General features: G+C 41.1%; 1 protein-coding gene across 1 annotated transcript; it reads right to left on the reverse strand.

Annotated features, from left to right (window-relative positions):
* Nucleotides 1–793: 793 nt before the first annotated feature.
* Nucleotides 794–26,269, reverse strand: TNFAIP6 (TNF alpha induced protein 6). The gene is made up of 6 exons (XM_089523314.1): nt 26,158–26,269; nt 11,499–11,636; nt 7,500–7,661; nt 2,566–2,794; nt 1,878–1,918; nt 794–1,528 (listed from the first exon to the last, which is right to left on the reverse strand). The coding sequence occupies exons 1-6, from the start codon at nt 26,249–26,251 to the stop codon at nt 1,380–1,382; spliced, it is 813 nt and encodes a 270-aa protein (XP_089379440.1). The 5' UTR covers nt 26,252–26,269; the 3' UTR covers nt 794–1,379.
* Nucleotides 26,270–27,143: the final 874 nt, after the last annotated feature.

The following is a 27,143-nucleotide window of genomic DNA, read 5'->3' on the forward strand; positions in this document are numbered from 1 at the left end:
TGTACATACAATGCCGGAGAAAAATGGTGTTCCTTAAATAAAATGGCAAAATCAAGGTTTGCTTTTGGAATTATTGTTTAAAATATTTTCAAGCCATGGATGATTGAACCCATGGATGCAGAATCCATGAATATGAAAGGCCAACTGTATCTATAAGACTTTTTTTTACTTAGGCCGCAAGTTCTCTGTACAATAATAGAACTATCTGAATGCCAAAATTGTACAACTTGCAGCTAGCAAACCAAGCTGTTCCAAGCCCTGGTTGGTGGGTGGCCTTGACAGACTCATGGGAGTGGGGGTTTATGTAGCCATCTTCTGAAGCCAGTGAATGATGAGTAGAGCTCAGCAAGGGTTACACTAGCTCATTTCCTTGCCCCTCCATCTCCCCATCTTTCCTCTCCTCTCCTTTCCTCTCCTCTCCTCTCCTCTCCTGCTTGGAGTCAAATGCTCTGCAGATACTGGAGGAGACTAGTGGACTCCTCTTATCACCCTCACTAAATTTTTCCTAGTGCTGCTACCAGTTGCTTGTCCCCAGTGCTCCTGTAGCCTTGCATAACTACCAGAGTTCCATCAGTTTGAACAGAAGACTGGAGATGGGGCTCGAAACCCAGAAATTGGGGAGAGAGTCGAAAGGTCTGAGAACTCTAGTGAGAAGCCTGTTTTCTCCTGATATCCATCCAAGGTGACTACACCATTGTAGTTTGTGGTGGCCAATCCACAGATTTACTAACAGTCAGCAAAGGCTTTTATCAGATGTTTTATTGTTTCACATAATCAGCGAAATCAGCCTGTGGTCTGAATTAAGGGGCATTCTGTTACTTTCAAAGGAATTTATAAGCCTGCAAATTGAGTCAGGAATTTTCGTCTTGTTGTCATATACTGAATTTGGAAACAAATTACCTGGTAAAAGAAAGGAATTGTTTTCCAGTTTTTAAAAATATATATTGTCTGAAAATCTTAATAATACATCAAATGCAGTACAGTTATAGAATCTATGAGTAAAGCTTTCTTTGTAACTTTCTGGCTCAGGGAAACTTTAACGGCATACACTTTAGTTTGGCATACACAGCAATTCTGGAGCAGGAAGCTGTCTTATTTACATAGGCACTTGTAACTCCCCATACAAACATATCAAAGAGGCAGATTTTGTAGTGGTGGGTGGAGCAGTAGAAGAAGTCAAAGGAAGAACTATAACATGGTGGAAATCTTCATACTGAAGGTACATATGAAAATCAGTGACAAGATGTCGGAAGATAACCAAGAGATCATGAAGACAAAGATCCACGGAGAAGACAGAAACTTCAGCTTGAGGTGTTGGAGTGTGGGAGAATATTCCTTTAATAGACATCCAGGGCCAATACCTTCCTCACTGTTCTTTTTTATGCAATGCCAAATCTTCCAACTAAATAATTTGTATTGTCTTGGGTAGTTGTATTCTTTCTGGGTGGATCTAAAGCTATATATTTAATCTGAAAGCCTCCTGCTGTTACTGAAGCATCAGACAAAAATTTTAGAGTCATGACATTTCCTAGAATGAGAAATAGGAAGGAGCAGGAGAGAGAGAGAGAGAGAGAGGTTATTTCATTTGAATATTTCTTTTCAGTTTTTCCACTGCATTATGATTTTCTTTCAAGTGTTCTCACAGACAGTAGTGAAGATAATAGATACTATTCAACATGTGAAACATGGTAGGAAATAGTGGACGAAGTGTTATTACGTGATTATGTGATCTTAATTAATTTAAATTATGTCTCTAGCAATTAATAATTTTGTCTTTGTAAGTAATATCTCTGGATATCTAATGCCTTTATGTAGGGCTGATGAGACTGAGTGGGAAATGATACTGTTTTGTTCAGTGTGTGTGTGTGTAGTATTACCTGTGCTAATGACATCATCTGGAAGTTCATCTCCACAGTACCTGAAAAGTGTGATAAAAAGAAATTCTTGGTCAAATATTAGGAAGCCAAAACACAATGATATATTAACTGCATTACTGAGGTGGGTTGCATTTAAGAAAGTATTAGGGTAGTGAGGACTATGGAATATGGGTTAGGGGATCATCATGTAAGTACCACTAGATAAACTAGACTGCAGTCCATAAACATTTATTTCATATAAAACTGGAATGTCCTTAAGACTCTTATATGTATGAAAGAGAAGACAGCAGAAATGACTGGGACAAGTCTTTTGTCCATTCTAATATTTGGAGGGACTGCAGAGTTCAGAATTGGGAGGAGGTTGACTGCGGATTGCAACATCCTTCTTATGGAGTCATGGATTGGGAACAATGCCTGGATTGGGTAAAAGGAAGGTGTTCCCATGGGTGAAAGACAAAGGAGTGGATAGGAGGAGTTGGAAAAAGGTTAACTGTGTGGTTATTAACACTTATTAGTTTGGCTGTGTGTATGTGTGTAAACATGTTATTGCTCAAAACCTCTGAGACTGGGTGGGATTTTTCAAAATTGCAAATAAATAATTGGCATGGCCTTTCCCCCATTCTGGTTGTTGTTTTTATGATCCTGTCAGTGTGAAAGAGATGAAAATGTTTGTTTTTTAAAAAGTTACCTGCCCACAAAGCCATTGACATCATCATAACTGTCATATATTTCTAAATAATCAGCCATGCAGGACGTGTCATCTTCAAGGTCAAAGTCGAGAAACTGTATTTGAATCCGCTGGCCATATTTTACTCTTATATGCCAGTAACAGATTTGATCATCTTCGTACTCATTTGGATATCCAGGAGTTTTAAAGACGTGTTTTGAATCTGTGAAGATGCCACCACAGTCTTTTCCTAGAGAGAAATGGAATGGAGTCAGGTTCCCACTAAAAGTGTATTATAAACACAAAAGTCATTCTCCTGTCCTTATCGTGATTGAATGAAAGCATTTCATACCTTGCAGTTATCTTGTCATTATCCTGCCATTGAAGTGGAATTGTGTTAATGCAAACCCCTGTTAATACAAAATGACAGGACAATGCCACTTCAGTGAAGGGACAATGACAGGATAAGTGTGACGCTGTATGAAAGTCTTTTCATGATTGTGCCATAAGGATGGGAAAAGGACATTCCCTTTTCTAACTCTGGAGATAACGGTTCGAATCCCAACTCAGCCATATAAACCCACTGAGTGACCTTGGGCAAGTCATACTCTCAGCCTTGGGGATGGCAATGGTAAAGCCCCTCTGAAGAAACCTGTCAAGAAAACCCTGTGATAGGTTCACCTTAGTGTCATAAGTCAGAAATGACTTCAAGAGATACAACAAAGGTGTGTTGTTGTTTTTTAAATGTCATTTAGTTTAAAACCAACCTGGTTTTAACCAGCCAATCCTGTTTTTACATTTCTCTCTTCTACATTTCTCCCAATGTCCCAAAGTTAATCACTGAGGGCATTGTGAGAGATTAAAATGATGGCTAGTTAACACATGGCTGGTCTTGCTCAGAGTATTCGGGCAGAAAGTAAAATTAAAGGAACCTGACAGCTGTGGATAAAAGGGCTGAGGACCACTTGCCCTCCTCTAAGTTGAGTACACTGTCTCCTGTGATGCCTGTTTGCACTGGCAGGAAAATGAAGCTTTCCCTGATGAAAGTATTCCAGTCAGTGTGCTGATCTGCTGCACAAATCTGATAAGTCACATTAGACCTGCTACTCTGTCTGTGTCAACTATGATGCTAGTATGGACAAATTACTTTGGGGGAACTACAACTACAAGAATCCCCAGCCAGCATAGAGAGTGAATATGTTAGCTAAGAAATCATAGGTGTTGTAGTTTTTGTGTGTGTGTTTTAAGAGGTTGTATGTTTTATAGTTTTTTAAATTGCATTGGGATGTTTTAACATGTTGTTGGTGATACTTGTTTGTTAAATGTTATATTGTATCACTTTAGTTGTACACCGCTGTGATCGAATTTGGAATTTGGAATAGCAGTATATAAATAAAATTTTATTATTAATATTATTAATTATAAAACAAATGAGAGTAAAATTTCAAAGCCCTGATATTTACCAATTTCTGTCCACTATGCAAGTTCGGAAAATGAATCCCTCCCCTCTGCATTTCCAGACTTTTTACACCCTAAGGGTGATGCTGTGCTTCTCCTGCTTTTTGTTGCATGCAGAATTGCAATACTATAATAATAAATGCATTCCGTTGTTTTGTGTATGTGAGTGGAGGTTTCCTTCTTTCCTTCTTTCCTTCCAGCTAGCATCATGATACATCTCCTCCAGCAGGCACAGCATGACAATAAGAAACCTAGTGTTCTCTTTATTGTCCCTTCTTTGCATTCAAAGATTGCTCCCATAGCAAGGGCATTCCATTCACAATATGGTGCCTCATGAATTTCTCTGCTGTGCTGGCATTTTACATCTAGTTAGTGCTTGCTGTCCTCCAAAGAACTGTTAGCAAATGCAGAGCTGTCTACCAAGGGCAGCCCAAGATACTTTGCTGCCTGCAGGAGCTCAAATAGTCATTTAAGTAACCTATCAAAGTGCAGCTGCATAGTATACAAAGTTGAGTAAATTATTCTAGCTCCTGCAGCAGAAAACTTCATGCAAGCAGTTCTTTGCATCCTTTCATAAAATAGCAAAAAAAACAAAAAACAAAACCCCAAATACAATGGGCTCTTTATCCACTTGGGTTTGGTTCCCAGACCCCCCATGGATAACAAAATCCGTGGATGCTTAAATCCCATTAAATACAATGGTGTAGTAAAATGGTGTCTCTTATATCATGTCAATTTTAGTATATGTGCTGCTGAAGCAAGCGCGTGTCTCTTATATAAAATATCAAAATTTGATTCTTTGGAATTTATATCTTTTTTGGAGTATTTTCAAGCCATGGATGAAGAATCTGTGAATATGGAGGGCTGACTATAACTAAGCATTTGCCACCGCTTCAAATTCTGCTCCCCAGGGTTGAAATAGCTACTTTATTGGCTGTTGACTATAAAAAAACACCCATTTTTCCTGAGGATTAGGAACCACATTTTACATTTCACAGAATTTCCCATGTCATATCTAGGAAGAAGGTGAAACAGAGAAGCAATGAACATACTTGAGCTAACTTCACCTTGCTGGAAAGTTGACCAATACCAGGGCACTGGAAAGATTATCTTTCCATTCAGCATTGATAGAACTATTTATGGTCAGTTTGAGATGATGAAAACTATGTGAGATTCTCCTGCACCACTTCAGAAATTAGCAATGTTGTCTTCAAATGAACAGTTGCCACCCTCAAAGAATGAATAAATGTCTTTAAAATGGGAGGAACACATGTAAACCAATAAGAATAAGCGATGATTTAAGTGTACCACTCACCGCCCCGAACAATACATTTGGAAAAGATTTTTCTGGCCTCTCAGGGGATACAGCTCAAACAGGAGGTGAAGAGAGAGGCTGACTAAATTTAAGAACAATATGTGGCCTCTCCTATTTTCCCTGACAAGTTCAACATCTGTGAGAGCCCTCCACCCTGAAAGCTTACTCAGCTGCTTTCGTGGCTAGAGATACAGCTGTGCATATTGCGTTTTCATTGTTTACAGTGTAGTATGGTTCCTTCCAGCACTTCCAGCAGTACTTTTCAGAGAATGAAAGGCATTGTAGTGCTGTGTATACAAAACAAGTGAACTTGGTTGCAGTGATATAGTTTACATCATGAATGGAAAAAGCGAGAGAGAGGAAGAGGAAAGGAGGGAGGGAGAGAGAAATGAACCTTCTTGCTTCCAGAAAATAATGTAGTTTTTAATACTGGCCAGAGCCTGGCAAGGGCTTAAATGCCTTAATGGTACCAGATCCCCTCTGATCTTGGAAGCTAAGCAGTGTTAGCCCTAAACAGTATTTGGATGGGAAACTGCTGACAAATACCAGGTGATGTAAGCTGTATTTCAGAGGACGGCATTAGCTAAACCACCTTTGACTATTCATGAGGTCACCATAAGTTTACAGGCAACTTGAAGGTTACTTTTTTGGACAACTTCCAAAATCCCCCAGTCAACATTGCAGATACCACTTGTAATTTTAAAAAACCTGAAGGTAATAATCTGTCTGGGAGTTGTAATTCCAAACAGATATGTTTCCTAGATGCGATATTGATTGTTGCAGTATATAGTGCACTATGGAGCATCCATAGACAAAAAGAAAATACAAGTCAGACAGTTTTAAGACTGTGTTGTTTACATATCTAAAAGCCCAACATCTTACATAGTCATTAAGAACAACAGCCTCTATTTTCTTCACTTTATACATTGCAGTACAAGAATCTTGCACTCATTCTTTAAACCCAGACCACAAATAATTCCTAAAAGTGGACACTGTTTGGTCTTGTTATCCATGAATGTCAAAAGCATATGCAACAGAATTATAAAGCCTTCTCCCTGATAATTTATTTTTTCCAGATTGCTGATTCTCCTTGCTGTTTTGTTTGTTTGTTTGGCTTCTGCCCCCAATGTCATAGCCTGAACCACTTCTTTGACTTCTGGTGACTCAAGCTAGGGCCAGATAACAGAAGCAATTAACAAGGAAAGCTGAGAAGGCAAGCTGAATTGGCTAGCCAGATGGACTTTCCTGAACATCAACCACAGGGACTTGTCAGCAGCCTTAGATTTGGCTCTGCTGCCTGCAGAAAGCAAGAACGTGGCAGAAAGAACCTAGCATGCTTTGACACGCTGGGACTCTGAGACCTTCCTTCATGCTGCCTGGGGACTAGCCCTGCCTGTGTTAGCAGCTGTTTTCTTGACAGTTCCTTCTCAAGGAGAAAGCTGGCTAAGGCACAGATGTTCACAAAGACTGCAAAGCTCTCTTGTGCTTTGCCACTGAAAGGGAAATTGGCCCTGTGGGTTCTGCCCTGAGCTGTTGATACAGAAAGGAAATGGTGAAACAGTCCATTCATGATGCAAATTCTGTTGGCACTATTGAATGCAGAAGTTCAAGACCTTGCTTACTAGGTTTGTTTATTGGGGTTTTAAATCCTAGACTTACTTATTTTTCAGGTGGCTGACCTTTAGCTAGCCACTGTGTGATAGGTACAGTTATATTGTTATACTTGACATGAGATTATGGGTGATAAGGTCATCTCCACATGGTGGAGGATTAATTGTGTAGTGTCATGTGTTGTGTCCTGAACCTTGAGAAATAGCTTCTTGTTGAATTACAAACCTTTCAATCTCCCAACCACCATGGCTGCAAGAATACTGACTGGAGGTTTGAGAGGTGTAGTTAAAAATGGCATTTCTAAGCTTTGGAAGGAAAGCTCTACCAACCTGAGAAATGAAGAACGTGTAAGCTAGGCTTATTTCTTCCTCTTTCCATTTTTAAAATAAAACAGCCTCAACAATAGAGGGGAAAGGTGCTGGACTATTACAGTGTCCTTTATTGTACATAATGTCTAATTGCATCTAATCGAAAGAAGTCATTAGAACCAGCACTAGAATTTCTGCAAGGAAATGTTTAGAAGTCTATCACAAATATGACACATGGTGAAATATATTTGTTGTTCACGTACCATTGGGATTATAACAGTACGCATCCCATTTCTCGCTGCGGTTGAGTCGAAAGCCGTAGTCCACAATCCCTGTCTTTCCAAAGCCACAGTTGCTTCCAGGTTTCACAATGGGATAGCCAACTCTTCCCTTAGCTAACCAGCCAGCAGCACACATATGGAACCCTGGGGGATAAATGGCAGTGTTGTGACAACTTTGTACTGTCACAAGAAAGATACATTGTGCTACAGATTAATAACCTTTCATTGTTGTTGCCAAAACAATAATAGAAGTCCAATTATTTTAAATTAAATTAGGCTGGCTAGCAAAATCATTTCCATATGCATGGTTTATGATTCTTAAAATGTGCCATCTCATGTTTTTTTACAAGAAAAAGTACTGTTTTCACTTACAAATAATAAATGACACTTACTCAAATCTCAGCAACTACAGTCTTTAGCACCGGCATTCAAAAATGTCCAACCCATGGAAGACACTGAATTCTGGTTTTCACTGTGGATTCACATAATACTACTGACAGAAAATGGGTCAGCTTATTTGGTATATAAACACCATATTTTGGGTCATACATGACTATTCCTCATGAGCACCTATATCTCTGGCTGTTGAAAGGTAAAACCATTTTTTCAATGTATCATTGAAAAGTAATTTTGACAATACCCAAGAGAAGATTGTTACTGTAAATATTGCTCTAGCTATTGATTTTTTTTTTTTTTTGCCTTGCCTACTGAATCCTGAATGGTGCTTCTGAAAACGCCATATTTAGGTTTCAACATGTTCCTTTCACAAGAGATGTGGTGGCTTCATGGTAAAGATGCAAATTCTGATAACTGGAAGATCGGGAGGTTGGCAGTTCGAGGCCTGAGTGCTTCATGATGGGGTGAGCTCCTGTCATTAGTCCCAGCTTCTGCCAACCTAGCAGTTGTAAAGCATGCAAATGCAAGTAGATAAATAGATACCACTTCAGTGGGAAGGTAATAGTGTTTGGTGCAATCATGTTGGCCACATGACCACTGGAGTCGTCTTCGGACAAAGCTGGCTCTTCAGAGATGAGCACCACCCCCTACAGTTGGTTATGACTAGACATTCATGTCAAGGGACTACCTTTACTTTACCTTTATGTTTCTTTCATGTCAATAGCCTTGTTTACATGGGCCAAATAGAATGGTCTCACCCTGTGTGCACAGTGACCTGGCTTCAAGATGGAGGGCCAAATCCTCTATTGGAGTGTGGACTGTCTTCACTGTCTTGGCCAGTTCTGCACCAAATCCATATCATACCAGTCTTAAATTGTTGAAAATAACTCACTTTCTGTCCCAATTTTGCAAAAAACCAGGAACACTCCATAGTGACTCCAGGTGGCTGTCTACACGTGTCCTTGCAGTCACCTGATGTCACTGCTCTGAGATCACAGCCACGTGATTGATGCTGGGTGCCTTGTTTCTGACCTCAGAGGGAGTGACCTGTGCCAGTTGCAGAGATTCCAACAGTGGGGGCACTTGTGCCACTACAGAGTGCAAAATTAATGGAGGGAAGCTGGAGCAGATCTGGGACTAGAATACACTGGGAGCAGTTCACAGTATTCTGGCCAGTGTAGATGAGACCAATATCACTAATCATACTAGTGCAAAGAGAACCTGTGATAGGTCTATAGGAAGGATAGGTTCCCATTAGTTTCATGCAGCTACCTTACTTAAAATTACTTCATCCATTGTAGTACATGCTGAAATACTCTTGTATGTTTAGGAAGTATTTCATGGCAAGCACAACACAATAAGTATCTATACCTATTAAGGATAAGCTGAGAAGCCCCAAATGTGTCCTCAGCTTTGGGAACCTGCATTATAACTTAGATTGATAACCTTCTATGTAGAGGAGTTAGCAAAAGAGTCAAAAGTGTGAATTTGGTCTGTTTATCATACCCTCCACTCATTTATCAAATACTGTTTATCATTTTGTTTGGTTGCTTTATCAATAAATTGCACCTTTCTAGGACTGCTCTTGTGTAATAGGATTGTGCACATTGTACAGAAGTTGTTTATATTCCCTGATTCCAATTTAGAGATCAACCTGCAGATCAGAGGTGTTGAAAAATGTGGGCCTATAATAGATTTTACAGCTTGCCAATAGCATATTTGTTTGGACAGAGTTAACAAGGACTTGCTGCTAAGTGCAATGTGTAGGACAGCAGCCCTCATACAATAGGCATTATTATGACTCAAGTTGTCTGAATACATTTTTATTTTATTTTTATTGGGTAACATTTTCTCAGAACTTCTTGTAAGTACATTTCTGTGAACAAATAGAATAGTTTGTATGTGGGAGAGCTACTAGAAAAGAAAACAGATGGATGAACAGAAAATGAAATCAATCGTTGAACTCCCTGCAATGCTCAAGAGTTTTTTGTATGAATCTATTGAGGACTGTCACCACTGCAGTCCCATTGTCTTCTCAAATTCTAGTTTCAGTGAACATCTCAGGTATACTGGAAACTGCCTTATACTGAGTGAGAACCAAAGAGCAAAAAGTACTAAAATGCACAGCACTTTTAACTATTTTAAAATATTTTTTTAAAATTTAAAAATATTTTACCTATTTTTTGGTAACAATAATTAGAAGCCATGGGAATTCAGGACTATAAAGTTTGGGTTTTGTATGTTTTCATTTTCATTTCCATTGTTCTTTTTGTAGCAATGTATTCAAGCTACAAGTATAGCTCAGTTAACACATGAGTTTATCACATGGGAGGAATTCCTCTTAATTTCGAATGAAAAGAAAGTGGGGTCAGAACGCATTCACGTGAATTCGCTAGTTCAGCGAATTTACGTGAATTCAAATTGTGTTCGAACTGACTTCCCATTTCCCAAAAATAGCTTGCCATTGCCCAAAATTGCGTGTGATCATCTCTCACACAATAACGTGAAACCCCATGATTGTGTTCAGACTGACTTTCCATTGGCCGAAATTGTGTGTGGTAGTCTATCATGCAATAACATTAAACCCCATGATTGTGTTTGGATTGCCATTGGATTATACTTCCAATTTCCCTTGTCTGATAAACTCCTTAGCCTTTGGCAAAGGAACTCCTTTTTACAAAATCTTTTCACAGGAAGCAAGCCCAGTCTCCTGTTCTTATCTATTATTTAGCTGGAAGGTTTTTGTTTTGTTTTTACAGCAAGGTGAAAGAGGGCTGGAGACAGACAGACAGACAGACTTTCAGTGCTGGATTGCAGCAGTATGTCTGCAGTAAACAATGAAGCTTGACTTAAGAAAGAATGGGATTCTGCTCTAAGTGATCCTAATGTACAGTAACTGTGTGTGTGTTTATGTACAATAGGCAAGGCAAACTGACTAGCAGTCTCTAAGGAGGAGTCTTTCCTAACTCTACTTTGGTGATATCAAGAATCTGGGATCTTCTACATGCACTGCAGATACTTTACCATGGAACTATAGCCTCTATTCTCATGCCATGCAAGAGAATTTTAATTTTTCCAAATTTCCAAATTTCCCTAGAGCACACTTAGGGGCATTCTAGAGCAAAATATTTTTTTTACCCCTGCAGGGAGGCCACTAGGGTCTCTGGCACACTGCAGAAATAAAGTAGTTTGGCATTGTTTTAACTGACATGACTCAGTGACATGGAATTCTGGGACTTATAGTTTTGTGAGACATTTAGCCTTCCTTGTCAGAGAGCTCTGCGAGCCCTCCAAAAATAAATCCCAGAATTCCATAGCATTGAGCCATGGAAGTTAAAGTGGTGTCAGACTGCTTTATTTCTTCAGTGTGGCGGCAGCCTAAAAGCCCTGAGGGATCACATGTAGCCCATGGGCCATACTTTGCCCAACATAGATCTACATACACAGCAGCTATAATAATAATAATAATAATAATAATAATAATAATAATAATATCCCGCTTGAGCCTCTATAGCCTCTAACATTATGGTATACAGGAGAATTGCACACTCCCCAACAGCAATTCCATATCCTTTGTGCTCATACCTATTTTTCTTGCAGCCTCCAGCTGCTGGTATGTGGCCAGGTGTCCTCCTTCATATTCGCACACTGCTTTTGCCTCTGCGTATGTGAGCTGATACTTCCCCATTCTTCCTTCTCTGTGGTATACTCCTGCTGCTCGCTCTGTGAAGTCAAAGCCAAGGCAACAGTGAGTTATATACATACATACATATATTTTAAAGTAACCACATTTTTGAGGACTTCCATTGACTTTCCATTTTTCATGGGCACCAGCACCCTGGAGACAATGGCATCCCTTGGATTTTGTCAAGGCTGAACACAGATTCATCTCTATCTATCAGTAGCATTTTTAAATTGTTTTAAAATACCCCAATAATAATAATAATAATAATAATAATAATAATTTGTATCCCTCCTCAAGGCAGGTAACAGCAGGAATCAAATTATACAAATTATACAAACAAATTATCAAAACATTCCCCCAACCCCCTAACCCTCCCCCCTTCACAAATAATTTAAATAAAACTACACATTAAAACAGAAACAGTAGGACCCTTACAGACAGGTCAAAATAAAGCTGCTTTGGGTCACTTCGGAGATATGCTGTTTAAATGTTACACACATCTTAAGAGACCAGAAGCTGCACCAAAGCCGTGCTCCAGTCCTTAGGACTGGAGTGTGGCTTTGGTGCGGCTTCTAGCCTCTTAGGGGTCATTCCCACTTAGCTATAAAGTGGGCCATGATCCGAATTTATGGTGCATCGTTCCCACTGAAGCTCGAATTTAATCTACATTACCCCTCATTTGTTCCCACAGCATCTCAAATTAGAATCGAATTAAAATGTTTAAACCGGATTATCAGCCTATAATTCGGTTTAAAAAAAATAGTAGGTTATAACGTGAGTTATTTTTTGAAAGCGGGGTACGATTTGTGTATCCGAATGGGAATGAAAGGGAGTCTGATTCGGGAACCTGGAGATGGGAGGAGAAGCACTCAAGGGGCTGGCTTGGGGGTGTCACCCTCCTTGTTCTCTTTCTGCATTGCCAGCACCATTTTCTTCAATTCGCATAGACTTTCCCCCGGTGGATTGCAACCTCCCCTCTGCTCCTCATTCATAGACTGATGTGTGAGGAGAGACAGTGAACACCATTTTAAACTATTCTTTTTTCTTTTTTCACCACTGCCTGAGCGCCTGAGCAGCAGATGGGCTTTGCAGGACATCCCTGCTTGATCACCCCTCAGACAGCCCAGGGAGCAATGGGGGAGGCAAAGCGATTTTGGGAAAAGGAGGCTCCTTCCAGAGGAATTATGGGATGGGCTTTGCAGGACATCCCTGCTTGATTGTCCTCCAAACAGCCCAAGGAGCAAAGGGGGAGGCAAAGTGATTTTGGGAAAGGAGGCTCCTTCCAGAGGAACTATGGAATGGGCTTTGCAGTATATGCCTGCTTGATCGCCCCCCAGACAGCCCAGGAAGCAATGGGGGAGGCAAAGTGATTTTGGGGAATGGAGAGCCTGGACGCCCAGGGATCTGAGGGGGGGGGATTGAGCCTTATCTTCTCTCTTCCCCAAAGATTCTCTCCCCAATAATGAAGCCCACTGCCTTCTCCTCCTTGATCCGATTTGCCAAGCCTCCTTCTAGTCTGGGGAGACACAACAGAAGAGCCTTGGATGCAGCTGATTTGGCTGACCCCCCCCCCCAAAAAAAAACCAAAAAAAAAACCAAGACTTGTGACGTCTGAAGCCTACACACTTGATTGACAGCTTGTGGACACAAATGAGAATGGGGAGCAAGTTAATTCGCTTTAAAATAAAGCGATTTAAAATAAATAGGAATGAAAACAGGGTCTAAATGAATCGAGGTAATTTGCCCCTTTTGGTAATGGAAATGATGGAAAAAAATTGAATTATTCCCGGAACATAATCCGAATCAGAATCGCTCCAATATAATCAGTTTTATCTGCCAAGTGGGAACGCCCCCTTAGAACACATGCATCATTTAAACAGCATATCTCCGAAGTGACCCAAAGCAGCTTTATTTTGGCCTGTCTGTATGGGCTCAGTAGTTAAAAGTTTAAAGAGAATCTTCACCTTTCCAGCTGTTTTGGATTTTGGCTCCCAGAAACCTCAGTCAGCATGGCCTAAGGCAGGCCTGTGGGCCACATGTGGCCCTCCAGTTTCTGTTTCGTGGCCCCAGGAGACTCCCAAGTGCCCCTGAGTCCCTGAGTCCCAAAATTCTAGACAAAAATTTATCTCCACAGTAGTACACTCGTCCTTCCACATTTGCTGGGGTTAGGGGCATAGGATCCTTGTGAATGTGGAAAAACCGCAAATAATAAAAACACTATATTTTTACCTGAGAAAACACCTGAGAAACTGAGAAGGCACCTCTAGGTCCTCCAGTGCAATTCTGTGATCAACTTCTGCCAGACATTGATCATATAATTTCACTGGAGGCCTAAGTAAGTGTTCCCTCTAGGAATCTCTAGGACCTTCAGTGTGACTCTTGGTTAAAGTTGACCATAGAGTTTCGCTGGAGGACCTAGATATTCCTAGAGAGAACATATTAATAAAATCAGTGAATAATCAAATCCACAAAACTCTAAAGCTGCAAATGTGGAGAGATGAGTGTACTCTCATCAGCATCTAGCTTCTACATCCCTGCAGAATCAAGCTGGAAGCAGTAAATAAATATATAATAAAACTTTTATTTCTACCCCACTTTTTGTAAAAACAATCAAAGTGGCTGACAATGTTAAAAGAATACATCATATATACAAAATATCTCCCCCCCCTTAAAAAAGAATTAAACAGTTTAAGGTTAAAATTACATGAACAATTAAAACAATAACGGTGGGCAGAGTCATCAGATATATGAGGGGTGGTGCTGCATGGCCGAGTAATTTATTCTGGGAAGGCCTGCTGGAAGAGATCCATCTTAACAGCTTTCTTGAAGCTATCTAGATTGGTGATTTGATGGATCTCGTCTAGCAGGCCATTCCACAGGCTGGGAGCAGTTGCAGAAAAAGCCCTTTGGTAGGTTGCAGTCAATTTGGTCTTTATAGGCTGCCGTAAGTTCCTCCCAGATAGGGTTGCCATACCTGAGGACCTCCAAACCGGGACAAATGTAGGACAAGGTTTGAAAATGTAGGACACCTTTTTTTAAAGGTCCTACATTTTAAAACCTTGTCCTCCTCCTCCTTCCCGGCTTGGGAGGAAGCCTCGGCCTCCTCTCAGGCCGAGAAGGGGTGCAGGGGCCGTTTGGCATCGCAGCGATCGCCATGGTGCCAAGCGGCCTCCTCTTCCTTCCCGGCTTGGGAGGAAGCCTCGGCCTCTTCTCAGGCCGGGAAGGGGCGCAGGGGCTGCCCGTCATTGCAGCCATCGCTGCGGTGCCAAGCGGCCTCCTCCTCCTCCCCGGCCTCGCGGAGGCCTTGAAGGACCCCGCGATTGCCTCGCTGGGGCCTGGGAGGGAGCGTCTCTGCGGCCGGAGCTGCGACCGCAGAGAGCGCTCCCAGGCCTCAGTGAGGCCTTGGAGGACCCTGCGGCGCACGTGGGGGCGGAGGTGGCCGCGGGTGGTGCCGTCCCGGTTTTGACGCCAAACCGGACCAGAACCGGGACGGCACCGCCCAAACAGAGATTGTCCTGCCTACAGGCGGGACATGTCATCCCTACTCCCAGAGGACCTGAGAGCATGGGCGGATTGTATGGAAGTAGGTGATCCTTCCAATAGGTTGGGCCCAAGCCATGTAGGCCTTTAACAGGTAGTTTCTATGTCAGTGGGATAGTGAATACATTAGGTGGTTTCAATGTCAGTGGAATAGTGAATACATTTGGGGGTTTAATCTGGATTTGTACCTGTTTGGGGGCCATGGTTTACCACTTTAGACAGTTCATTTCAAGTTTGACTAAATCCTGGAGTGGATTCATTGCTCCTTTGGCATCAAAGCCACCAGCTACTGAAGGATGGAAGATGGATCTGAGGAAGCAGACTTAAGTCTATGAAAGCTTATGCTACAACTTCTAAATTGTAAGCAATTTACAACTTCTAAATTGTAAGCTGCTCTGAATCCCAGTTTTGGGGAAAAAGAGGGCTAATACTAGTACTATTACTGTTACTAATACTAATACAACTTCTTCCACACAGTGGTTTCAAAGGAGTTTATCAGACAAGGGAAATTGGAAGTATAATCCAATGGCAATCCGAATGCAATCATGGGGTTTCACATTATTGCGTGATAGACTACCACACTCCATTTCAGGCGATGGCAACCTATTTTTGGGCAATGGGAAGTCAGTCCGAAGGCAATCATGGGGTTTCACGTTATTGCGTGATAGAATACCACATGCAATTTCAGGCGATGGCAACCTATTTTTGGGCAATGGGAAGTCAGTTCGAATGCAATGCGAATTCACGTGAATGCGTTCTCGCCCCAGTTTCTTTTCATTCGAAATTAAGGGGAATTCCTCCCATGTGATAAACTCCAAAGAGGCTACAAGATCCCTTTCAATACAGTGTGACCTTGTACAGCTTATGTTGTTCCCTGGTTATTACATAGCATCCCATTGTAAGGTTATGACTCACAATTATTACAAAGTAAACAAAGAAACAAAAGTAAATGGAAACAGAAATACAAAGGCATGACATGATATTTCAAGAGGAATTCAATGCAGTTTCCTTTATCTGCATGGTTCAGGGAATACCCATAATAGGATTATCAAAAGTTTGGATAACAGCCCAGTTTTATGCATGGTGACTTGAACTATTTAAAGGGGCTTATTCCCAATAAAGAGTGCACTGCAAGTGGAAAAACTAGGATATTTGGGCATGCACAATTGGGAATGGCAGCACATAATAATGATAAAAATGGTAGCTTGAAATCACAATTTTTCATTCTGTACAAGTCTTTAAAAATAGCTTGTCAGTACCGAGTAATTTTAACAGCATTGAAATACCCCATGAATTCAGCCTGCATAATAACAGAAATAGTTCCTTGTAGACCATCACAAAACTGGATGGCACTCTTTTTTTTTTTAATTTTCTGGCAGAGGATGAGGCTGTTATGTTTCCCTATGTTCTCAAAGTCCTCCAACTTCACTAACTGTTCTTCAGTAAGGGTTCCTAGTAATAGAAAGCCAACGAGCCGATGAAAGCAGAGTGTTCCAATAAGCTTGGTGGGTGTGATTCTTTTTTTCTTGGCAAAGGGAAACAGAAAGCTAATGTATTCAAATGAGACTGTAGGTTCCAAGAGTATTTGCTAAGCAGCTATAGACTAGAGCAGATTCTTAGGAGGCCATGAAAAGGGGAGTATGAAAATATTAGAAGAAATAGTTTAAATAAGATTGTATATCATGTTATTTTAAACAGACATTTTAAATTCAGAAGTCCACTTTAAGAAACATGTATTTGACCCATGTTATCTCTGATCTGAAAACCTAAAACAAAGTTGAACATAGGACCTTTGTAGATGGAAAGGTCTTTTATGGGAGTACACCCCTTAAAATGACTAGTAATTTAGTCATGGTGACCAGTGATTTCCCTATGCCTGCTGGATAAATCAGCTCGTATCAGGGATTTTCCTTCTTTGCATACATCTCCACTTTCTTGTTGTGTATGTATTAATATTAGCTAGAAGGAACACATTACCTCTAAAGAATTACTTAAATCACATCATGGTAGGAGTGGGATTTTAGAAATTTAAGAACATAAGAAGAGCGTTGCTAATTCAGACTAAAGACCTATCTAGTCCATACCAGAGGAACCCCATAAGCAGGATTAGTTCAACAGCACTAACCTGTGTGGGTTTCCCAGCAACTGGTATACAGGGGCACACTGCCTTGGGTACTTAAGGCATGCATGTGCATGTGCGTGTGTGTGCACGCGCGTGCGTGCACACACACACACACACACACAGCCTGTTTAGTAGCCACTGGTAGCCTTGTCCTCTCTGACTTTTTTGAAATCAACAAAGGATCTGCAATTGCTGATGCAGAAGTCACTGCTTACTTAACAACTACAACTTGATACAAAGTTGTTGTTAAAGAGCAGTTCCCCAACAGAAGCACTTGCTGAAGTGATGTCATTTGGCTACCTGCAGTAGTCAATCATCAATCAGTGTGTGGTTCTCTCGTGAGACAAAGAGTGCCTCCTGGAAAGACCCATCAGTGACAGATTGTTGTCTTGGAACAGCATGGAGAATGAAATCATTATTTAGCTCCATCCAAACGAAGTGAATTACAATACATTACATGGTTGCAGTGAATGATATTAAGCAACGTGCACTCACTGGATGTGGTAGGAAACATCCAATTAATGAAGCAGCCAAGTAACAAAGGTTTAGAGATATCTCAAAGTAAATATAGTATGAACACTTCTAAAACAAGTGGCCAAATTCCACTTGCTGCTTCCAACTAAAGTCAAGCTTCTGAATCAATGGAAGTTAGATGAGTTTTGGCTTGTTGTTTAGCCATTGATTTAGTGGGCCTACTCTAGCAGGGTCTAGCCATTGGGTTTAGGCTAATGATTGTTGGGGCAGGGAGCAGATATTTTCCTCTAGGCTTAATTTCCTCTGGCTGAGTCCCATTTTGAAACCATCATACCTCCTTTTCAGTGCTTCCTCTTCCTTTTGTTCTCTTGCTACAGGCAGAGAGATTGCTGCTTGGGACTCTGTGCAATCCTCCCATTTTGCCAGATTCAGTAGCATATGTGCCCATTTGCCATTTTTATTGCAGATAAACTCCACCCAGATTAAGTGGGGAGAAGCAGGGTGAAACAAACCAACCTTGACTTCTTATGGGCTTCTTATGGGAAAAAATATCATTTCACCAATGCTCTGACTTCCCTAACCCAGTGCTTTCCAGGTGTGCGAGACTGTAACTGTCACTGCCCACTGCCAGCATGCAAGTTGTGATTGGTGGAGGTTGTGGTTTAACACTTGTGGAGGGCACCCGGTTCGGAAAGATTTCTTTACACCAAATGTAGAAATCATGTGTCCTTCCAGAGGTTGGTGAACTCCAGATTCCAGAAGTCCTAGCCAGCATAGGCTGCATCTACACAACTGAATTAATACAGTTTGACCCCACTTTAACTGCCATGGTTCAGTGCCATGAAATTCTGGGAGTTGTAGTTCTGTTAGACATTTAGCCTTCTCTGTCAGAGAGCTTTGGTCCACAACAAACTACAAATCCCAGGATTCTATAGGATGAAGCCATGGCAGTTAAAGCCATGTCAAATTGCATTAATTCCGCAGTGTGGCAGAACCTTATGGTGGGGAATACTGGCAATTGCAGCTGAGCAACATAATTCCCCCTCCTGCGCTGCATGATAATAAAATGTGCTGAAGAAAGAAGCTTTCCCATCCTGAGAGCAAGGACAGCAATAATGGCGTGTGAGCAAAAAATGTGTGTGTGCTATTGAGCCATGAGGATATAAATAGTATATAGTCATAACTGATCAAGACTCAAGTTTGTTTAATGCTATTTTGCTGCATTTCCCTGTACCCAAGTGTGTTATTTGTCATCAGAAAGTGAACAGATATTATTACAAAAATGCAGGGTATGAACCAATCCAAGCTAAACCTTTTTAGTACTGATTCATTGCAGCAAGAAGGTTCATGCCTGCATTTATAAACAAAACTACAGTAAGGCCAGTGTGAGAGCCAGCATGGTATAGTGGTTTGAGTGTTGGATTATGACCCTGGAAATCAGGGTTCAATTCCCTCCTTGAACATAAAAACCACTGGATGAACTTGGGCAAGTCACACTCTCTCAGCCTCGGAGGATGGCAATGGCAACCCCCCCACTCCTGAAGAAACTTGCCAAGAAAACCCTATGATAGGTTCATCTTAGGGTCACCATAAGTCAAAAATTACTTGGGGACACACAACAACACAACCAAAACAACAGCAACAGTAAGGCAAAGCTTAATTTGTGTTTGTGTTGCATTGGGCTCAATATGCAAGAGCCGGTTAAAGTGATTCTTAAAATCAAGGTGGAAACTGCCTTCCTTCATCATTGAACAGCCACAAAAAATTCTCATCCTTCAGGGATTAGGACAAAAGTCTTCCTGACCAGATGCCAATGTTTCCAGGCAGACCTAAGGACAGGCATGGCCTTAGCATCCTCTTTGCCCTTCTTCTCAACCACTGTGAGCTCTCTGGGAATCAGATCAGAAGTATAAATTTCAAACTACAGAAGGATTGTCTCGCTGTGGTTAGATTGTCAAAAGGGGAATGTGGGATTCTCAGTCTTAACCAAATAAACAAAAACCCACAGTCTAAGCTCCATTTTAGAACAGTCAAGATGTTACTGAAATACTTTGGAGGGACAATTTGCAGTTGCTACAGAAACAGAAACAGTCTTTGTCTTTTTGAACTGCACCTGTGGGTGGTCTAAGTCTAGTGAGATTTTGCAAAATAATAATAATAAAAAAAACTCTTTTACTCTCTTATAACAAACATTGACAACTGATACTAAAGGGCTTTTAGCATCTGTACATTCCCTCCTTTCATCCCACTGCGCTAGCTACAGCTTCAAAGCTCAGAAATTACTCACCAATGTCTTTCTGTGGCCAAAGTATCCCACCTCTTCCATTCCCATTCCTGATTCCTTTTGTATTCCTCAGTGTCTCCCTCACCTTTCACACTATTTCTGACACTGTACGTTCTTCCTTCATTCACAAGTTTTCCTTCCCTGACTCCTAGGCTGTGTTTAACCACCTATTAGAGGTATGAAACATATCGTCCCTCAACTTCTGACCTGTCAACAGTTGTGTCAACATTTGGTGAGGTTGTTTGCTGATACCCTACTGAATGGGTGACCTGATAATCCATCAGTGTGAAGCATTTGGATTGTGTCCACTCTAACAATGTAAAGTAGTCTGGCTCAAACTGAAAACTTCTCTGTGTGGCCTGACCCACTTGGGCATTGCTTCACATGGGTGGCTAACCAAGTGAAACAGCAACGTTTGTGTTCTCAGTGGCAACCGCACTGCTTTCCCAGAAAGCATTTGTCCACCATAGAGACTATGGTTACTTGCACCATAGGGAACAGAGCCAAAAATAACTCTCAGGATGTCTCTTAATATGACTTTTTTCTTGGGGAAGGAATAGTGTAACACAATCCTCTTCACTGAATAGTACAGAAATAAATTGAATAAGCAGTTTCATGTAGAACACATATAGAGTTACCATATGTTGATGGCTGATGTGAACTCAGCAAAAATGAGACCACAGCTGCATCTACACTGCAGAATTAATACAAATTGGACATCACTTTAGCTGGCATGGCTCAATGCTGTGGAATTCTGAGATCTATAGTTTTGTGTGATATTTAGCCTTCTCTGTCAGAGAGCTCAGGTGCCCCACCAAACTAAAAATCCTTGAACTTTATTGCATTGAGCTGTGGAAGTTAAAGCAGTGTTAAACTGCTTTTTTTCTGCAGTGTGACAGTAGCCTACTATTATATAGCCCTATTAAGGCATTAAGTGTGTGTGTGTGTGTGTGCAACACCCAAGGAGGGAGAATGTGCTAGTTCTCATTTGTGTTACCCAATATGAATAGAAAGTGATGAGTCTGAAGCAGAGAGTCACCACTATCTGTGGAGTCTCTCCAAGTGAGAAGAAATCATGAAAAATCCATGTGTTAAATGCTCATGGATGTAGTGGAGACTCTCTGCTCTAGACTGCTGCCTTCCACGTATTGAGGGTTACAGAACTGGGGACATGTTCCCCCTCCTTAGCCTCATTCCTACTTGCAGTTTAAATTGGTTCTAAAAGGTTCTAAAAGACAGACGGGCAGCTCCATGCTGTCCCTTTTAGTCCTGCATTGTTACTGCAGCTACCAAATGGCACAGCAATGATGCGCTCCCTCCCTAAAGCAGCTTCCTGGAAGGGGTGTGATTGGTGCGTGCGCACACCCCAATTATGTTACTTCCTGGCAGTGCCATTTGGACACTGCACGACACTTGCACCATCATGGCACCACCTGTGTGGAGGGCGGCAAGCCATGATGGCGGCGTCCTCGTGGACTTGGGCTGCTGGGCATCTAAATGCCCGGCCTTATCTAGCCCTAGTTTGCGATGAGGACGCCGCAACCTGCCCATCTGTACTGGGTCTATCTCTTCTCTTACTAGTTTTAAATCTGAATTAAAGATTTTCTTGTTCTCTAAGCATTTGGAACTGTATTTTAATATTTTTTTAATAATTTTATGTTTGATAATATGTACATAGAGAGATCTTGTAGCACCTTTGAGACTAACAGAAAGAAACTGGCAGCATGAGCTTTTGTAGACTTCAGTCTACTTCCTCAGATGCGTTTGATAATATGTATTACTTGTTTTTACAGTTTGCATTTTAACTGCATAATTTGCTTAATTCTGTATAGTTTATATTTTATGACTTTTAGATTGTGCGCCATTGGCAGGTTATATGCTGTTTTGTTGATGCCTGTAAAGTTCCATGCAAATTTATGGTTCTATATAAATAAACATTAAATAATAACAGATGTGAAGCATTACTGCTCACATAGTCCCTTACCATTGGCCATGCTAGGTGGGGCTACTGAGAACCAAAAATGCCCATTCTTGGTTTAAGCAGCCCTTTGGTTATTTCTTTACTCCAAACTTGCCCTTTTCTGGTGTTGTAAAAACCCACTTAGGACCTATGCTGCAATCAGAAGCAGAGGTCCAAAACACACTACAGAAATAATCCACTTGGAGACCACTTTAGCTGCCCTGGCTCAGTTCTGGGGAATTCTGGGAACTGTAGTTTTGTCAGACATTTAGCTTTCTCTGTGAGACAGCTCTGATGCCACAACAAACTACAGTTCCCAGGATTTCCTAGAACTGAGCCAAGGCAGTTAAAGCAGTCTCAAACTGGATCATTGCTGCAGTGTGTTTTGGGCCAGAGAGATCGGCTGTACAACACAGTGAAAAGAGTGGTCTATGGAGCAGAAAAGAAGAATTGAAACTACTAACCAGAATTCAGATAACTGATGTTTATATCTGGCTGGTCAAGAGTTCACTAGTAATGATCCTCCCATAACCATGTGTATCTGCCTACAACACGCAAGGCAGCAGCTGCTTCCAGAATATGTTACTGAACATGTGTGGACAGCAAAAGAGAGAGAAAAGGGCTTAACAGACTGGCTGCATGCTGCGTGCCTCAATGGTGATGTCCGCACCAGGTTAATCTTCCTGCCCCAGAGAGAGAGAGAGACAGAGAGTGGCAAGAACAGCACTGGAGGTAGATCAAGCTTTGGAAATAAGTCAACCTTGACAGCCCCCTCCTGAATCCTGCATTTCATTTACTGCAAAACCCAGGATTGCACAGGATGCAGCCATGAAGGGCTCCAGGATTCTGCAGTGCATTTCTTCAATATGTGGAGGATATTAATTTTTTAAAAAAGTTACATGCACCTCAAATATCAACGTCACTTCCTCTTTGTTGAACCAAGGAATCAGTTTCTTTTCTGTAATAGTGGGTTTCATTCTCAGCTTGGCCATGAAACCCACTGGGTGACCTTGGGCAAGTCAAATTCAGTCAGCCTCAGAAGAAGGGAATGGCAAACCTCCTCTGAGCAAATCTTGCCAAGCAAACCCCATGATGGGTTTGCCTTAGGGCCGCCATAAGTCGGAAATGACTTGAAGGCACAACAACAACAAAAAATACTAATGATGTAGAAAAGGCTCTTGTCCTGTAAATACACACTGCCTGCTTTATATCTATTCGAGATATTTTAAACTGCATCTCTTATCACTCCTTTCCATTTACGATGTTGGCTTGGATTTCTGGAAATTGATGTCCAAAACCCCTGGAGGTTTTGTCTTTACCCTTGTCCTTTAAAGTCTTGCCTTTATCACAATAGTGGCTGTTGGCCTCTATATCAGAGGGGTAGGAAATCTGCTGTAGGTTTTAGCCTAAGGTTTAAAGAAACAATCCAAGTTGAACACTAACTCCATATAGATTCAGCACTTTGCACTCAAACTTATAGCTTAAAGTTTGGATTAAAACTGGAGCAGATTCTAAGTCTAAGGAGGGAAAGTTATGTAAGAAGTCCGACTCAGGATTGAAGAGATGATGAAAAGAAGGAAGGAAGGAACTGAGAAGGGAGATAGGGAAAGGATGAGGATGGTGTTTATCACATGGAGGTTTTTGCAGCTTTTTGCAGCTCAGTTCCGGGGTGACTGCGGGTCCAACAATGCGAATTCACATTATAACATGAATATGTTATCAGATGTGATTCCTTTCTATGGGAGCTCCTTCCATGGTGCTTCTGCAGTGAATCCAAGGTGAATCCTCATTTTGATGAATTCAGAAAAAAGTGAATTCACAGAATTCGCTTTCAAGCTCACTTTGATTTTACTCCGAAATGGTCTGGTGTGGAATGCAACTTTGCTTCTGCTCTGGTACACCACTGCAACCCCCCTGGGTTACAAATTTCCCATGATGCAGCACTGCAGTTTCCCCCCATTTCCTTTCAGTGGTCCTTTCACTTTCAGGTCAACTCATTTTTGGGAATATATATATGTGTGTATGTGAGTGAATGTGAATATGCAGATTATCTATCTATCTATCTATCTATCTATCTATCTATCTATCTATGTGTGTGTTGAAATTGCTGAAATAGAAGGGAAAATAAAAAAGGGGGATGAAGAAGACAGAAATATTCATGAGGCAAATATCCGCACAATCATGCAATTACGCGAAACAGGGAACAAGAACTTGCGCCCCTTTTCACCCCAGAAACGTATAAGGTCATGATGTGTTCAGACCCCTACTGAGCATGTGCAAGGGTGCCAATTTGAATCGTTGAATTCCACTGATGTGGTAATACAATTTTCACTCACTCCGCTTTGCTTCAATCTGCATCACGTGACTTGCCTTGAATTCGATTCCCCCTCAATTCGGAAGGGCAACGGAAGGGCAACCAGGTGTGATAAAACATTCATGTCATAACGTGAATTTGCATAGCTGAACCAGGAGTCACCCCGGATCTGAGCTGCAAAAACCTCTGTGTGATAAACACTGATGAATGAGAGAGGAGAGATTGGAAGAATTTGGAAAGGAGAAAGAAACTTAGAAGGATGGTATTAAAAGAGGAAAGTGTTGGAATGAAGTTAACAAGAAAAATGGAGATAATGGGTGCAAAGTTGTATATACAAAATTAGCTTTGCTTTCTTTGTCTTTACCCTCAAACTCTCTTACAGATATTAGTGCATACTGTTCTATGTAAAAATTAATAGAATTAGTATATATTACAAAATAAGTGGGATTTAATGCCTAACTGATGTAACTATGGTGCTCGATAGACGGGCCCTATGGGGCACCGTTGTCACGTGCAAGGGGTGGCGCTTTCAGACCCTCCTCGCCCCTCGCACATGATGAGGGCGTCAAAATGGCGGCGCCCTGTACATATGGGCACCGCCATTTTGACATGACGGACGCCTAGTGTCCACACGTCTTGGCGCCTTTATGACGCTGCAAGTGCGCCATTGGCGCCTTGTGGTGTCACAACGGCACCGCAAAAAGAACCCGCTTTTTGTGGGATTTTTTTTCTGCATGAGAGAGCCACGCCGTTTGTCCACTGTGGCTCCTTTGTGCAGCAAACTAGGGCAGCGACAGACCGCCCTTTTGGGCAGTCTGTATCCTGCCTACATTTATAATGGTGATGATTTGATGAAGGAATGATGTATGTTTTTAATATTCAAAAAAAATTTTTAAAAAAATCCTGGAGCAGATTCCCATCCCCACTAGCATGGAGGCCACCAAACTCAACTGCTCTGTAATCTTTATAACCGCACCTTTGACTTATTTGTAACTGTCGTCTGAAAAAATAAGAGTTTGGTAAAATAATGCAATTCCTTGGTCTATCCTTCGATGTTATGGTTCAGCAGGCAGCCCCTGAAAGAGAGAAGATCTCTGTGCTTTATAATCACAACCTGCCCACATGCTGATAGGAGGTGAAGGTGGAACAAGATGTCCTGGAAGGCTATCGCTATTGATCGCATCCCTGGGTCTAGTCCTTGCCTTCCCATTGTACTTTGTTCTGCCCTGAGAGACAATTACTGAAATATTGTGCACGTTTATGCGTCCTTTGCCTTCCTAACTAAAACCCAGCTGTTACAAAACAGAGGCAAGGCCACAGCAGGGTATGAGAATAAGCAGTGGGATGGCAGTGAGTTAGAGATAACAAAGACAAATGGTTAAGTAGAAAAATAAATGAGAAGAACAAGGGTAATAGGATACAAAAAGTACAATTGCTCTGAAATGCTGCAAACACTTTTCTTTCACCGTGCATGTTTTCCAAATGCATTCTATATGGGCCATCCCAAAGTTACATATATGTATAAAACAAAGGCCAATATATATCTTGCACAGCTGTTTCTTCTTAGTCCTCTTCATTACCCCACCCCCATGCCTTACCTCTTAAGGTCTGGCTTTCTGTACAACTTTCCGATGCTATCACTTCTCACATTTCAGAAGCATTATTTTTCACAAATGTATTTTTTTAAAGAAAAAAAAGAACAATAAGGCAAACAGTGCAATCATTCCCTTATTTGGTTAAAATTATTTTAAGATGCTGTCTTCCATCCATGGTATGTGAGAATTTTGGCACCAGTATATAAAAAAAGTAGCTATTTCTGCAGACTCAATTTTTATCATTGGAAACAGAGAGGAAAAATATCTTACCTAACCAAATAGAGTTATGTAGAACTCCATCCTTGAATCCCCAGCCAGGAGCTCTGTCCCAGAGCAAGGCAAAGAGAAAAGCTAATGCAATCATATCTTCTGCTAGAATCGTTTGAACTAACTGCTGAAGCGGCCTGGAAAACCACTGCTTGCAGCTGCCTACTTTCTAGTGGAACATCTGGTTACCAGATCTTAAATAGTATTTTCATCTATGAGGTCAGCAAGCCTGCTCCAATTGAACATGCTGCAGTCTTGCTCACAATTAAGACTGGTCCCTGGCTTTTGTGAGTGTGACTCACTTTATGTTTCCCTATCATGAGTGTTCAAAGTCTACTCAGCATCCAAGTAAATGTTTGATTTTTTTTAATTTGCCAAAGTAAACACTTGGTTTTTGACTTATTAAATACATTATATTTATATAATATATACAGGAACTTTCAGCTAACTAAGCCTCTGGCAAAGAATCTACTTTTTACAAAGACATTTTACTGGACATGGCAAGCCTGATCAGGAGAGCTTTAAATGAAATTCTTGGAAGGGCTGGAGATCATAGCTCAAACATCAGCCCAAAGGAAAGCTCTAAATATATAAAGTGAATTTTAGAGAAGAATCTAAGGGAGATGATGTGATCCACAGAAAAACTTACAGTAAATAAATAGATGAGAACAATGGGAATATTGCACCAATGCACAGAATTTGGGAAACAAACAAGATAAGCTTGAAGTATTAGTGCAGCAAGGTAAATATGACTTTACAGGCATAAAAGAAACCTGATGGGATGGGCCCCATGATGGGGATATTACAATTGAAGAGTATAACCTATTCAAAAACAATAGATGTGGCAGAAAAGGAGGGGAATTAGCATTATATGTTAAAGACAAATTTACTTGTATAGAAATCCATGAGAGTGATCAGAGTGGACCAGTGGAGATCATTTAGGTAAAAATAAATAGAGCAATAAATAAATGTAACATTGTTGTAGGAGT

Source organism: Sceloporus occidentalis, unplaced genomic scaffold (genome assembly GCF_023333645.1).
Source record: "Sceloporus occidentalis isolate IW3139 unplaced genomic scaffold, rSceOcc1.0.p SCAF_4, whole genome shotgun sequence".
Classification (NCBI taxonomy): Eukaryota; Metazoa; Chordata; class Lepidosauria; order Squamata; family Phrynosomatidae; genus Sceloporus; species Sceloporus occidentalis.

What these genes read in the sequence shown, in the direction of transcription:
- TNFAIP6 (XM_089523314.1), bottom strand. Translation starts at nt 26,251, where the DNA reads ATGATTGCATTAGCTTTTCTCTTTGCCTTGCTCTGGGACAGAGCTCCT. An exon ending in GTACTGTTATAATCCCAATG is followed by an intron (nt 2,795 to 7,499) that starts GTACGTGAACAA and finishes ATTTCTCTCTAG; the next exon opens with GAAAAGACTGTGGTGGCATC. An exon ending in GTCAATGGCTTTGTGGGCAG is followed by an intron (nt 1,919 to 2,565) that starts GTAACTTTTTAA and finishes CACACTTTTCAG; the next exon opens with GTACTGTGGAGATGAACTTC.